Source organism: Numida meleagris, chromosome 2, assembly GCF_002078875.1.
Source record: "Numida meleagris isolate 19003 breed g44 Domestic line chromosome 2, NumMel1.0, whole genome shotgun sequence".
In the NCBI taxonomy this organism is placed as follows: domain Eukaryota; kingdom Metazoa; phylum Chordata; class Aves; order Galliformes; family Numididae; genus Numida; species Numida meleagris.
The window spans coordinates 60,964,038-60,979,147 of record NC_034410.1 but is presented as its reverse complement, the minus strand read 5'-3'; the positions used below and the strand labels follow the sequence as shown (position 1 = coordinate 60,979,147).

General features: G+C 43.8%; 1 protein-coding gene across 1 annotated transcript; it reads left to right on the top strand.

Moving 5' to 3' along the window:
• SMIM13 (small integral membrane protein 13) lies at window positions 231–12,749 on the top strand. The gene is made up of 2 exons (XM_021387993.1): window positions 231–540; window positions 9,136–12,749. The coding sequence occupies exons 1-2, from the start codon at window positions 465–467 to the stop codon at window positions 9,327–9,329; spliced, it is 270 nt and encodes an 89-aa protein (XP_021243668.1). The 5' UTR covers window positions 231–464; the 3' UTR covers window positions 9,330–12,749.

Genomic DNA, 15,110 nt, shown 5'->3' with positions numbered 1-15,110 from the left:
CAGCCGACAGCCGGGCGCCCGGCTGTAACCCCACACGCAAACGCCGCGCACCAAGGGCGGCCGCGATAACACGGGGACACGCTCCGGCCGCGGGACCTCGCTTCGCGCGGCGCGGGGCACTCTGGGAACTGTAGTCTGCGCTGCCCGCGGCGCCCGCCAGCTCCCGGGGAGCGGAACTACGCCTCCCGCCGTGCTCCGCGCTCTGCTAGCGTCACCACGCCGCGCCCCAAAGCCCGCCCCGCCTGCCCGCCGCCGGCACGGCTGGCGCTGGGCTCTGCCGGCTCTTTCTCCGGGGAGGTGGGCGGCCATGCGAGGTGCTGCCCGCGCTCTGTAGCCTCCGGGCTTTTATCTGTGCCCCGCGGCGCCTCGGGTCCGGGTCGGACCCTGCGTGAGAGGCGAGCGGGCCGCTGAACCGCCGTCGGGAGTCGGGCCCCGCTCCTGGCGGTGGGGAAGGGCCCGGCAGCATGTGGCAGAGCATCGGGCTGACCCTGCTGGTGATCGTGGCCACCTTGGCCTGTGTGCTGCTCTTCATGCTCTGCGGTGAGTGCCCGGGTCGGGGTCGGCCTCGGTGTTCAAGGAACTTATAGGTGTTGTACTGAGGCTACATGATTTAGTGGGGAAATATGGGTGGTAGCGGGGCGGTTGGGCTGGATGATCTTAGGGGTCTTTTCCAAGCTCTGTGTTTCTGTGGCCTGTCTGCTGTGTTCTCAGGCTCTGGTGGCCCCTCTCTGTATGGGTTGGCTTGAGGGAATGAAAAAGGGCCCCGTTTCCAGGAGGTGGGAGTGGGCCGGAGTGCCCTTGCTCCTCGTATCCAAATCACTGTGAGCTTGGAAGTGCTTCAGGTGCAAAATGCCAGTGAGCAGAGGTGCTTTTCCTGCTGGTACCCCTCAGCCTGTGTCATGTGTCCAGAAAACTGCAGTGAAACTGTGAGGGCTCTGGAGCACAAGTCTGATGGAGAACGGCTGAGGGAGCTGGGATTGTTGTGTCTGGAGAAGAGGAGGCTCAGGGGAGACCTTACAGCTCTCTGCAACTGCCTGAAGGGAGGTTGTGGCGAGGAGGGGGTTGCCCTCTTCCCCAAGATAACTGGAGATGAGACCAGAGGTGATGGCCTCAAGTAGCACCAGTGGAAGTTCAGGTTGGATATTAAGAAAAATTTCTTCTCAGAAAGAGCGGTGAGGCTCTGGAATGGGCTGCCCAGGGAGGTGGTAGAGTCACTGTCCCTGGCGGTGTTCAAGAAATGTGTGGATGTGGCACTGAGGGATGTGGTTAGTGGGTATGGTGGGGATGGGTTGCTGGTTGGACTTGATGATCTCAGTGGTGTTTTCCAGCCTTAATGATTATGTGTTTGCTAGAATAGGTTGAGAGCAATGCTTGGTTCCACATTTAAAAAAAAAAAAACAAAACTTCTGGAACATGTGCTTTCTAGATGTAGAGAGAAAGGTTATTTAAATAGGAGGCGCAACTTTACAGGTCTTTGGGAGCTGCTGGAAGGAAGCGTTGATGTAGTGCGTGTGGATGATGTGATCAATGTGTTGAACTTGGAATTAAAAAAGAAGAAAAAATAAAGAGAAGACCACCAACACTGAACTCAACCACACTTCAGTATGAAGCGTTTCTGAGATTTAAAAAAAAAAAAAAAAGAATGCTGTTGGATTTCTAAATGATTTTAGAAAGCATAGTGAGTCAAGCGAAGACTTACTTGACACCTGATGCTTAAAAAAGTTGGTTGTGTTCTAAGCTGTGAAGCACTGCAGAAGGATTTTGCAATATCAAGGTACTGGATAATGAAATGGCAGGTGAAATGAAGTCTTAACATCTATGGACACTCTAGGTCATTCTAAAAGTAATGCCTCTTACTTATTTCCATGGAAGCTACATTGTATATGAGGAGAACAATAACACTATTGGATAGAGCAAATTCTCAGCTACAAAACACCATTTTCTAGTGTGGTCACCACCATTAGCTATATGTTTTCGGCAGTGTTGAACAAGAGCCTGCATGCTGCACTTGTAAAAATCTGCATGGCTGTCCGGAATGTGGCTTGTCTTTCATGTTGCTGTCGCCAGTTCTGAAATGCACCACCCACCATCTCAGTGTGCCCACATCCACTGTTGGGTCTCCAGAAACATTTAGCAAGCATTCGTGAATGTCAGCGTGTGCCATTTTTTCCCTATATGGAGGAATTCAGTGACACACCTGTGTTTCATCCACACTTCCATGTCAGACGCCATTTTGTCAGAGTGCCCCTCTGCTGCTGTCTGTTGCATGGCAACAAAATGTAATGGAATATTGGTGGAAGGTTTAGCCCCTACTGCCATACCACCAATATCTGCCTCTGATGTCGCAGGTCAATGCTGTAAAGTAGGAGGCATTACTTTTGGAGCAGCCCTTGAACATAAGTGTCAAGTACATTCATACATAAATTATGTGGGATAATTAATATAATGGGTTCAAACAGAACTGTTAGTATCCTGAAGAGAGGATTAGCAAAGGATTAATTTGTCATTGCAAGCATTCCTCTGAAATATGCTGATTCTTTGTAGAAAGAAAATAGGCAAATACAGTGTTAGATATTCAGTGTAAAATAGGGAATGCCATTGCTACAGGGATCTATCACGTGCTTATGTCTCAAACAGCGTGTTTCCATTTCACTATTTAAAGAAAAAAATCCCAAGAGTTTTCTTATCCTTTTTTATTAAGTGTAGAGTGGTGGGAGTCATGTAATGATTTCTGCATGAGGAGATTGTAAGTAGGTTAGATACCTGTCCTGGCAAATACATAGCTGGGGGAATACGACGGTTATAAACCGAGCAGTCTGTAAAAAGGTGATCAGGCAGCTGTTGTTCAGTTGCCTTATTACTGAGGAACTGCAGTACGTCATGTTAAATGATCAGCCTACAGGCTTAGAAAAGGAGAAAGTAGTCTTTTACACAACAGGGGGAAAACGGCAAGCTTGTGAACAAAGAGTATTTTGGAGGCCAAAACTTCTACTGTTTGAAGTTCATAGAAAAAAGGTTTGTCAACTAATCTAAGCCTTGCTATCAGTGTTACAATATCAGAGCTTATTGCAGAGGTTGCCAAATCGTACCTAGGTGTTAAAGGTGCTAAGCACAGAAAGCTGCCGTTTCAATTGTTTGGGGTTTGCTTTTTAACTGTTACCCTGCTAGAAGTGACTAGATAGGGTTAGATAGTGATTTATGTCGTGCTGATAATGGTTTTTTTTCCAAAATGTTATCAGCATTTACTAATTAGTTAGTAGTAGGATGCTTCTAGTTTTTGTGCCAAGATTATTAATGGAAAATATTTGTGGAAAAGTGGTGTCGAGGCCACTATTAGAATAACTGGAATATAAGCTACCTTCAACCTAATTGTTTGTGCCTGTGATAGGTGGTTTCTTATCGCCTTCTTAGCTGTAGGTCTCTGTTCTTTACAGTCCGTTGGTCTCCCAAGGAGATGAGCGCTCTGTGTGACAGGATATGAGTAAACGCCAGCCAGCGAGGCATAAAATTAGTGGGCAAACCTGACACCAGAGTGGCTGGATATAAGCTTGAGTAAACTTAAGCTGATAAGAATGTTTTATAGCCATCTGATGAGAGGTATTTAACAGCCTCAGAAAAGGGCTTGCGAGGTCAAGAGACTGAAGAGCTGTCAGTTGGGTTTTGAGTGGCTTATAGAAGGACTTGCGGTGTGAATGCTTGCAGAGAGCAATGTACTAAAACATCCAGCAGATATCCCAGGATGGTGTGAATTTGTCACGTATCCCAAATGTGATGGGACGTCTGCTATGAAAACTTAAATAGCGGGAAGGATTTTCAGTTCAAAACTTCCTGAAGGTAAAAATTCAGAGCAGGAAGTATTGGAAATTATTGGGACCAGTTCATCAGCCATGCGAAAAGCGAATGATTATGCCTGAATTAGGCATTTGTCTATAGAAATACTTTGAATAAGTGACCTGATTTCTTCTTCTGTTTAACGCTTCTGGGTGCTTGCGTTTGCCATTTTCCATGTGGATTTCAATTTGTTAAGGAAGCACTGAAGGCTTACAGTGAGTGAAATTTGTAAACTGAGCACGTCCGACACAGAAACCATTCAGAGACTAGAACCGTAGCTGTTTTTCAGTTGCTCTTCTACAAGTGGGCCAAAGGTAAATTGCTTCTACTTGATTGCCATCCAGTCTGACTTCCTTGCTCTGGTTTCTCTCATGGTCTCATTGGTTTAGTGCTTTCCTCGCTCCTCTGCAGCTGCTAGGAGTTTGTGCAGAGTGAAGGAGGTGGGATGAAACAGAAGAGCAGCCGAGGTGAATTCCAGTACTGCTTACCTCTGCGTGTTTGTTTTCCCAATGGATTAACAGGTGGAGCTAGGTGAAACCACACAAGTGCCTTCAGTGCAACAGATAGGTGTGCTCACCTCGTCTGGGAAGCCAGGCCAGCAAGGCGGTGGTGAAGAGACACAAATGACCTTAAAACAAAGATTGTGTGACTCAACTTGCTGATACAAGTGTGCAACTTGGTTGCAAATGGAAAAACATCAGAGCTTAGTCTTCGCTGCTGGAGTAGTAGTATCCTATTTTTAAATCAGTGGGGACAGAGGTAAAAATAATTTAGCAAGACTGTTCAGGAAGTTGATAGTGGAGGCAGAAATAGAAGCCAACCCTCCAAACTCTCTTGCGCTGTTCCCACATCACCTTTCTTCCTTTCTCAGTGAGTTGTATTTTGCATAAGAAAACAGGTTACTTCTGAGCAGCGCTCCGTGTTACCCCCGTTCTGTTTTGTATGCGTCTCTTCTATTTGAACCAGGAAGATGGGAATAGGCTCCAATAAAGACATCCCTTTCTCTGTTAATTTCTGCTTACAGGCCAGCGTAAAGCGCATGAAATCGATGGATCTGAGGCCAGTGCCTCTCCCCTCTTGTGGGAGAGCAGCATAACAGTTAGATCACTTTGCTTCTTGCCTTTCTGCAACAAACCAGGAGTCACTGTAGGAAGTAGCAGGAACGGTGGCTTTATTGGAACTTGGTCAAATCATAAAATGTGTTCAACATCATGGTACTGCAGAGATGCATACTTGGGAGTTGGGGACAGAGGCTTTGACTTACAGTCCAATCTCTGCATCACGATTTATAGGAGGGGTTGACGTGCTGAGGGCACAGTGCCAAACATGGCTTAAATGTCTTTGGGCAGCACCTAGCTGTGGCATTTGGAGCGAGACAGCCGCTCCCTGCTTAAAATTTGGCAGGGGCTGGGAGCTGCTATTTTGCCTGAATGCAAAGCACTGGCTGTTGGCAGGGTTTCCAGACTCTGGATTCAGGTACCTGCTGCAGCATGAGTTGGAACCCTGGCTTTGCATTGCGGTTATGTACGGTTGTCCCGGAGGACTGATTGTGATCAAGTGTTTTATGTGGTGAAGTTAAATCAGCAGGGCTTCTTCGAGTGGCCTGCTCAAACAGACTGGCAGCATTATACGTGCAAACCGCAGTGTCAGCCACCTGTCCCGTGTCAGCATTTTAATTTCTTCTTAAATACATCATGTAATTTACAGTTATAAAGCGTGGAACGATGTCTGGTGTTACAATTTTGCTGCTTTCTTAAGAGACTGAAGAATCGATGCATTGTCAACAGATTAGGGAGTAACTCAGTACTTTGAATCTGCCCCCAGTCTTTGTCTTTTTTTTTTTTTTTTTTTTAAGTCGTGTATTTATGTGATACTGTTACTGGAGTCTTTTACCCTGAGTGACTTTCTTCAACTCTTTGGGAGTCTGTTTATTTCTAAGAAGTTTCTGATGTAAGTGTTCAGTACCTGCCAGGCGGCAGGGCGTCTCAGCTGAATGGGCAGCTTGAACTGTCTATTTGTTTGGGATGTATTTTTTTTTTTTTTTAAACTTCCCCTGCAAGCTGGCACTGCAATGAGAACAAGTGAAAGAAAGGAATCTTTCTATTTTGATTACCTTATACCTCCTTGTCTGGGAGATCTTGTGAGTCTTTGATGTGGAAGCAGCAGAGTGTGCGGGGAGGACTGTGTCTTCAGGGAGCATAATAATGGGAAGAAGTTCAGAAAAGGAGATCGTGAAGCCACAGTGGACGGGGACATGGCAGAGACAGGGTAAACTGACCTTATTTAGTGACCTGGTCTAGTGGGAGGTGTCTGTGCCTATAGCAGGGGGGTTGGAACTAGGTGATCTTAAGATGATCATGACCTTTGAACCAGGTCCCTTCCAATCCCAGCCATACTTTTCCAAGCCCAGCTGTCCTTCCTGCAGTCAGTGGAGAAGCCTCTTGTCACTTCAGTGCATGGCACGCTGGTTCACTTCACGTCTCTTCATGCTGGTCTGTTCAGTTATTGGCTACAACCAGTCGTGTTGGCTTGGTTGTCTGTGGGTGTCCTGATTCTATCCTAAGCTAGTGAGCTTTGTGGTCCATTTGTGATATTTGGTGCTTTGTGTTTTCAGACCACTGTGGTCTATCTGAAAACAAACATGAGGGGAAAAAATGCTGCTTTTCTGAAGAAGGTCTGAGAAGGAGCTTGTAATGTCTTTCAGTGCTTTTTTTTCTTCCAAGCTGTAATTCTGTGTGTTAAATAGCCTGTTTGCAGTGATAAAAGAAGCATATAATGCACTTTATCCTGCCAGAATTAAATATCTTCCTTACTGGTGCATTTATTTATACCAACTGTATTCAGGTCATGCTTCTGTAAAGTGCCCTGCAACATCATTTTTGAAAGCCCTGAATATTTCTGCTTTTTTCTCCCCGTGTTCTCTGGAAGTAATTGACATTACATTACATTCTCTGTAATTAATTGACATTAATTTACCTTGCAGGTATTTTAGATAGGGTTTCTTGAAGCGGGCAGTTTGTGGCTGAGAGTTTCACCCCCGCCATATGCTCAAGTAGACTTGGTAGGACGTCATGCTTTTCATGCACTTGTAACTGTAGCATCCCAGATTTTGTCTCTGTCAGCAATTGTGGATTTCCTTTGACATCTAAGGGTAGATGTGAAAGGAAGAAGGCACCAAACCAGCCACTTGCTGCTTCTAGGTGCTGGGAGTTTTAATGCATTTGTCAGGCATCAGATTTGGTTGAGTCAGAAATAATTGAAAGGGTTAGATGTCAAAGGCAAAGGAAATACGTGGTGGAGGCTTAGCAACTGCCTGGCAGCAGAGAAGTTAGGGAAATGAAGTCTGCAGGATGTGAGAAGTATTCTGGGGCAGAGGGAAAGGGTGGGATCTTGCTTTGTCCTAAGTGATGGCTGTTTGTGTTTGCATGACTCTGGCTGTAGAAGAGGAGGGAAAATCAGGGTGCTGTAGTTACACAAGTGCCACCTGTTAGTGCATCCCCTTGCTTCATATGTTGCTGTTTGTCCATGCTCAGAAATCCCTCTGCTGACAGCTGTGTAGCTGGAGGGGACAGGTTTCCCTGGTTCTGTGAAATAGGGCTCTTCATATTTGTGTAGGTCAGTGGTATAAGCTCGAATGGACGAACCTTCTGATAGGAAAATCAAGTATTAATTTACAGCTCAAAGATCAGTGGTTCCCGGTACTGCTTAATTTAGCGTGCTTTCGGATCGCAGTGTGAATCTTATCCTACTTGTCTGTGAAGTACAGTTAAGTGACATTTCTGTTCTTTAGATTATGGAAGCTGACTGGCTAGCTAAAGGGAAAGGGATTAGCATTAGTTGTCCGTGTGGCGACACCTGAGCCTCTCTATCAAAATACTTAGGTAAATGAGACTTCAAAAGGGAGGGTCTGGGTTAGATTAAGATTTAAAAAAAAAAAAAACAACAAAAAAAAAGCAGATGTATTTATGAGTCTTGGTTATCTGCTCTAGAAACATTGATTTAAGAGCAAGGAGGTGGTGGATCTTAAGTGCTTGTAAAGATACTGTAGAAATGTGATTTTATCAGCTGTAAAATTCACTTTTTAATAGTTTTGGGACCAAGAGCATTTTAGCAATGAAGCAGAACTAAATGTTACACAAATTTACCAGAGAATGCTCGTGTTTCTTTAATGGGACTTTGACATGTTGAGGTAACACTTTTGAATTTAGGAGATTTGGTCTCTGAATCATGATTTTGGAATAGGATTTATTGTAAAGCATGGTATTAATTTCAAGATCTCTGCAAGTGTGCTTAATGAGTATGAAATGCAGCTTTTAAAATGGGATGCCTTCGTTGTAATGTGTTTGCTGAGGGAGGGTAGAAACCCTAGCACTACCTACCTTTTTACAGTGTCTGTGTACTGAATCTGGTATCCTTACTTTAGGTGCAACCATGAAAGTTTGTTTCCTCCTGACAGCTGAACCCCACATCTGTGCACTGGTGTCATTGCCTAGAATCATAGAATCACAGACTTGCTCAGATTGGAAAAGACCTTCAAGATCATCAAGTCCAACCACAACCTAACCATGCTACCTTAACTCTAACAACCCACCACTAAATCATGTCCCTGAGCACCACATCCAAATGGTTTTTAAACACATTCAGGGATGGTGACTCAGCCACCTTTCTGGGGAGCCTGTTCCAGTGCTTAACAACCCTTGCTGTAAAGAAGTTTTTCCTGATATCCAACCTCAACCTCCCTTGGCACAACTTGAGGCCTTTTCCCTTTGTCCTGTCGCCTGTGACCAGTGAGAAGAGACCAGCCCCACTCTCACTGCAATCACCTTTCAGGTATTTGAAGAGAGCAGTGAGGTCTCCCCTCAGCCTCCTCTTCCCCAGACTAAACAGCCCCAGTTCCTTTAGTCGCTCCTCATAGGGCATATTCTCCAAACCCTTCAGCAGCCTTGTTGCCCTTCTTTGGACCTGCTCTAGCACCTCAATGTCCTTTATGTACTGAGGCCCACTTACTGTTTGCTGTGGCACTACAATTAAGTATACGTCCAGGTCCTTGCCTGGAGCTTAAACATTTGCCTCAGGATGAGGGCAGACCTGATCAAGCTGAATTGATGCTTACAGGTCTGTAGAAAGGACTGTGTGTGTGTGTGTGGAGCGGAAGGAAGCGAGGGCTGTTGGATTGAATGTAATTAAGATGGCAGCCAATCTTTCTCTATTTTTTTCCTTGATTTTCTGGTATACTCTGCCTGAGAGCTGACTCAATGTATATGAAGTAACTAAGCGGTACCTTCTTTCTCTTATTTCCTGCAGGCTGGTATGTGGTCTGGCAATTGTTTTTGTCTAAATTCAAATTCCTGAGAGAATTGATAGGTGATACGGGTTCCCAGCAAGGGGACAACGAGCCTTCGGAGACAGAAGCTGAACAGGAGACTCCACCCTCACCACAGAGAGGTAGACAGAAATCTGCTCGGCAGCGAAGGGCACCTGCAGAAGAAACAACTTAAAATACTCCTTTGAACTTGTGGCTAACTATGAATGGTGAAGCACCTCTGCACTGTGTTGTTCAGTGGTTCGCTCTTACTGAAAAACTGACTTAAGAGGTAATATTAATACCCGTGGACCTTTATTCCGAACTGTCAATATATACTACTTCGGTGAAGGTTCAGGGAGGGCTTCAGCAGCAAGTCAAAGAATACTGGAAGAAAAGAGGCGGAGAGAAATCTCCTTTAGAAAAATGCTCAGCTGCTGTAGCTCTTGTCCCTGCGTACAGGTTAAAAACAGGTCCTGGACCATAGGCTTAGCCTCTGCATTTGTCTGAACATAATACACATTTCAGACTTGAAATAGTTTCTAAATTATTTTTCTTTACAGCACTGCAACTACATATAGTGAAATTGAATTTTATTTCTTTAGGTATATATGAATATATATTTTTCTTCAACCGTGAGAATGCATGTGAACTTGAAAAGTGGTTGAAAGAATATCCCGCTTTAGAAAGTATTCTAAAGTGAAATTTTGTTACTTTCTTATATCTGTATGAGTATAAATGAAATATGAAAGAACAATATTAGATGAACACAGTTGGGAGGTTTTGGTTATCATCTCCTTTAAAAAAAGGAATTGGGTTGTAAGACCTGTTGTCTTGTTTTTGACACAAGAAAGGTTACAGGGAGAACAATCCTGATAGGTTTTTTGTTCTTCCTGAACCTTTTATCCAAAGTCCAACTTGTGTTGGAGAGGAGAAGGTGCCTAGATTATGTATTTACTGTTTAGTGATCTGTAGTGTCATCTTTGGCTTTTGGATACTAAGTATTTCTCTAGCTCATTTTGAACTCGCTTACATCAGGTATTTGGTACCAGATGTATCTTTTTCCATGGAACCAATTAAGGCATTCTGACCAATTTGATAGACATCACTCTAACACTTTGATAGTGTTACAGCAACGAATTTGGTACCTCGTGTCTGGTGGAGGACTTACTGATCTTCATAGGTAACGAGTAGTTGCTCCTGTTTTTCTGAGAGTGCGTTATACAGCAATTCTGATGTTGCACTTCAGAATTAGGAGATTCAGTTCTCTTCATCGGCTTTGAAGACTGCGCGAGATCTTTGGGATGAGGAGGACCACGGCGGTCCCACCTCTCTGCGTGTGTGGAGGGGAGAACTACCAAAACGTCTGCTTCGTTAACAGCTTCAGTTTTCTCTCAAAACTAGACATGTGATATTGCTTGGATCACCGTTCACTGTATTAAAAACTGCTGTTCAACAGGACTACAAAATTGTACTTTGAGCTGTTAAGGAGTTTAAACCATGTAACTTTTGAAGTTTGGTTTGCTTGCATAGTTAAAAGCAGCAGCATTTATCTTTTTCATTAAGTAGACCTACATCTGGCAAAAGACTACTTCTCTGGTGCCTTTGTGTTAATTTGTCATCTGTGAATGAAAGTTAAAGAGGGCATTCACTTTATAAATGATCTGGGTGTTTCAGCATTAAAGCACATAAAATTAGTCCGGACCTTTCTTTGAGGTCTAAAAGTTGTTTTAACTGCTAGCATGTATGTATAAGCATGCTTTGTATTACAGGATTATACTTTCAAGCATGACTAGACAGTGCTACGCACATATCCTTGAAACACATGTAGAAATGCAATAGTCGTCTTCCTCTGTCCTCACTACTGACAAGGGAATTCCTAATGATGTTACTTCATGAGTAAAATTCCAATCTACTCAAACTGAGCAAAAACCATCAGTTTCTTTTCCCTGCTGCTTTCGGTTGTTTGCCCTGTGCAACTTAATGTCACAATATTCTTGTTCCTGTATATTTTCCCATGATGAGGCTTTCAGCTCAGCAGTGCTGACCAAGTACCGGAACACTCTTCTTAAGACAAGTATTTAGCATCTCCGTCTTTGAGCTTTACTTATGTGGGCTTGCAAGTGAGATTGTTTTAATTTTGGTCCTAATGTGGAATATTAACGCTCTACTCCACTGCACTTCACTTTTGCCTGGAGATAAGATGGCGAAAGGCTCACGCTTCGAATATCTCCAGCTGAGATAAGTAACAGTTAACTCGGTCTCTGCTTCTCGTAGCTGTGAAGAAATGTGAAGTTACAGCAATAAATTTAGCTAGCCAGAGCAGCTCTAAGGGCGTAAGAATCAAGACTCTGGAGCAAGTTAATGAAGGAAAATCCATGCGGGTTTGAATGCTGACAATGATTAAATATGCAATTAGATAGTAGTTTAAAACAAATGGATGTGGAATCTTTGGATGGTTCATCTGCTCTAGCCAGACAAATCCTTTTGTGGTTTGTAAGTGTACATTTCACTCCCAAAAGTTATTTTCAGTCTCTTTTTTTAAACAGCTGACGGTATTTTTTAAAGCTGCTGTGACATAGCTGCCAATAATGCTATCTGCCTAGTGCATAACATTCACAGTCTTATTAGTAGCAGCCTAAAGGCTTATGTTATGAGGTTAGGAAGATTTTGTAATACCGGTATTTTCTGTCAATACACTTTTTCTTTTTTCTGAGAGTCTGTAGTAATATCTTTGTGCAGGGCACTTCATGCAAACCTGTAAAAGTGAAGCTACGTGAGTGAAAGCACACTTGTGATAAGACCTGGGTTGTGATTGCTGGCAGTCCAATACACTCATGTCTTTCAATATTTTTACTGTTGTATTTCCGAAATGTTACTGGTGAATGAGCACTTAACTTGGAATTGACCCATTCAAGTCTGAAACCTTATGAAGGCAACAGGTTGTGTGTTTGGTCGCTTTTGTTGAGTAAAATCTATTTTTAAAACTGTTCATTGCCTTATTGTTGCAGCCGTTCTATTGAATGTACTTTGGGTTGGTTATTTTAAATATATTCATATCACTTTTGTTGCAGGGGCTGTGTAACTTTAGAATAAGCAGTGATTACTTGTATGTGGCCGCTAATGAAAAACAGTTACTAGCAGGAAGGCTGGAACAAATGCAGCTTGGACTGGTGGAACAAAGTGGGAACACTATTATTAAAACGTAAGAGTGTAGACAATTGTTTCTTGCTGAATTGCATAATTCACACCTGTTGGTGAGCCACTACGCCTGTTATCATGGTGATCTAATGTTTGTCCATAATGTTCATTCTATGCAGTTCGTCCACTTAACACTGCTGCTGTAGCTATTTACAGTAAACACCATATTACTGTCCTGCAACTTGTGGGCAACTTGCTGCTTAACGTCAGGTTTTACACTGAACTAGACCTCTGTATGTACTCCTGTCTCGTTTGGAAATGACCGGCATAAAAGAAGGGTTCTATGTGGTCATTTGCTTCTTCAGTGTTAAGATACTGTACCTAAAGCTTCTGTGATTGTCTGTTTTCATCATGTTAACTGTTTTAACTGACTGTGCAGATAAAAAAAATAAAGTAACCAGACTTGATACGAGTACTTGATCCGAGTGGCTTTCTGCCCCCCCCCCCCCCCCCTTTTTTTTAATAGCAGTTTTTCTTTAGAGGGTACAACACTACAAAAGAAGACTTGTTGAAAGTCAGGTTCTAGCTGGAGTGGCTCCTGCAGTGACTTCATGATGAAAAGCAAGTTAGTATGTATCCTTTAGAGTGTGTGTCTGGAGGATGATTGTGTGTAAGTGGGAATGCTCAGTGGTTGTTTACTCGTATCAGATGCTTGCAGAAAAGCGAGCAGGTGTTTCAATGGATGCTGATCACAAGGAAGCATGGTGTGGTCTCTTCCAGTAGGATGGATCAAGCTGCTGCTGCTGTGCAACTCTGCTCTGCCCTGAATTCCACAGGAGGCCATCCCAGCTGGTGGACCTCCTTCCCCACAGGTACTGCTGTGCTGTCCTTGAGGTTTTCTTGTGGCTTTTATCCTATACGATGAAAACAGGTAGTCTCTGTAAAGCAAGCTGTGCCTCATCTTGCTTGGGTTACGTGTGAACATTTTTACCTAGGATTAGAGTAGAAATGAGTTGTGTAAACATGCTGGGTTTTATATTATACCTTAAAGATGTGTATTTCAGTGTATTCCTCACCATGGATCAGAAGCTCTTATGTTAGAATCATAGAATCTTTAGAGTTGGAATGGACCTTTAAAGGTCATTTAGTCCAACTCCCCTGCAATGAACTGGGACATCCACAGCTAGATCAAATTGCCCAGGGCCTGATCCAGCCTCACCTTGAAAATATCCATGTTGTGAGTGCATAATCTCTGGTATTTCTAATCATAAAATGAAAGCTGAGTGGAGTGGAGGCTTTTTTTCCAGACTGTAGACCCTTTGTGAAAAGGAAGAGAAGGGCTTAGATCTAGTCAAGGGCTTACATTGACAAGTAGCAGTGCTAGACTTGCCCTTCAGGCAAAGGGAATGGCTAAATAGACCTGGAGATGGAAAAGCAACATCATGGAGCAAACAAACAGCAGAAAGTCAAGCTTCTGACTTTAATCTGTTTTCCTAGGAGTTGTTTAAATAGAGGGGCCCTGCGATGAGATCTTGACAAACTGTAGATCTGGGTAGTTAACAACTGCATGAAGTGTAACATGCAGTTAAACTGCACGTGGGATGGGACAACCCTGGCTGTGCATACAGACTGGGGATGAGAGGTAGGAGAGCAGCCCCACAGAAGGGATCTGGAGGTTCTTTTTCACCGGTAGAACTCCAACCATTCAGAATACAAACAGCCACTGGGTTTGTGCCTTAGTTTTGTTTTACAAATGGAGACGCTGAGTTGGATATCTTAGCTTTTATTTTCCTCCGTGTTCACAAGGCTCTTCTGTTTTCCAAATGGAAAATGGATAACGTGAGCACTCCTTTCTGTTAGTAAAGATACCCTACTATCTAGAGGGGAATGGGACCAATCATCTTGCTTTGGGGTCGTTGTCAAAGCACTGTCCATCTACACTGCTTGTGATGTACCTCTCTTCTAGCATGGCTTGTGTGTATTGCCACCAGGGCTCTAGCGGTGTCCTTGAACAAAAGGGGGAGAGGAGGTGTGTCCTGTATCAGGGAGCTGTGGCTTGATAGCTACAAAGTTTATTTAACAACTGCAGCATTTAATTACTAGCGATGACGTTCCTTGCAACATTAGTTCTTAAAGTTCCTGAAGGATTCAGATACTGAGGGAAGACTTGATTTTGCTTTTCCTTGTCTCTGATTCCAAGGTGTTCTATTTCTCCTAAATGCTGCAGTAATGGTGTGGATATCAGAAAGGGCTCATCCCTGTATGGGCTTCTCAGACAGGTGAACTGGTTGCAGAACAGATTCTTGTCCAAAAGCCTGGCAGATTTTGTTATAAAGGTTGGATGGAAAGGGAGCTCTGGGCCTAGGTTTTCACCACTAGATGGCATGGGCCTTCAAGCTTAGCCATAGCGGTCTCCTTGCAGGAGAACTGTTGCGTGCCCATTGGGGCCAATGCAGTTGAGCTCCTCTGCATTTGCTGTCCCTGTTTTTAGCAGTCCGCTTGTCTCTTGGCTGGGAAGGATGAGGGAGTGGCCGTTTTGACTTGGTTGCATATCTTGTGCCAAAAACAAACAAACAAACAAAAAAAACCCGTGAGCTGCATGTGAAGCCCCAAGCCTAGGGAGGATCTCGCACTGTTTGTGGCAGGAGTGCTGAGTTTTGTCAAGGAAAGTGACCTTAAAAATGATCATCTGCCTCAAAGAGGGAGATATCAAAGTACCCAGGGGTATCTGCTTTTCTTACCATTCACCATAAATAGAAGCAGCACTCCTTTACCTCTCAAGGTTATGAGCAATCTGTCACATTGTAAAGACCAGCTTGAAGGAATGGGTTAGTTT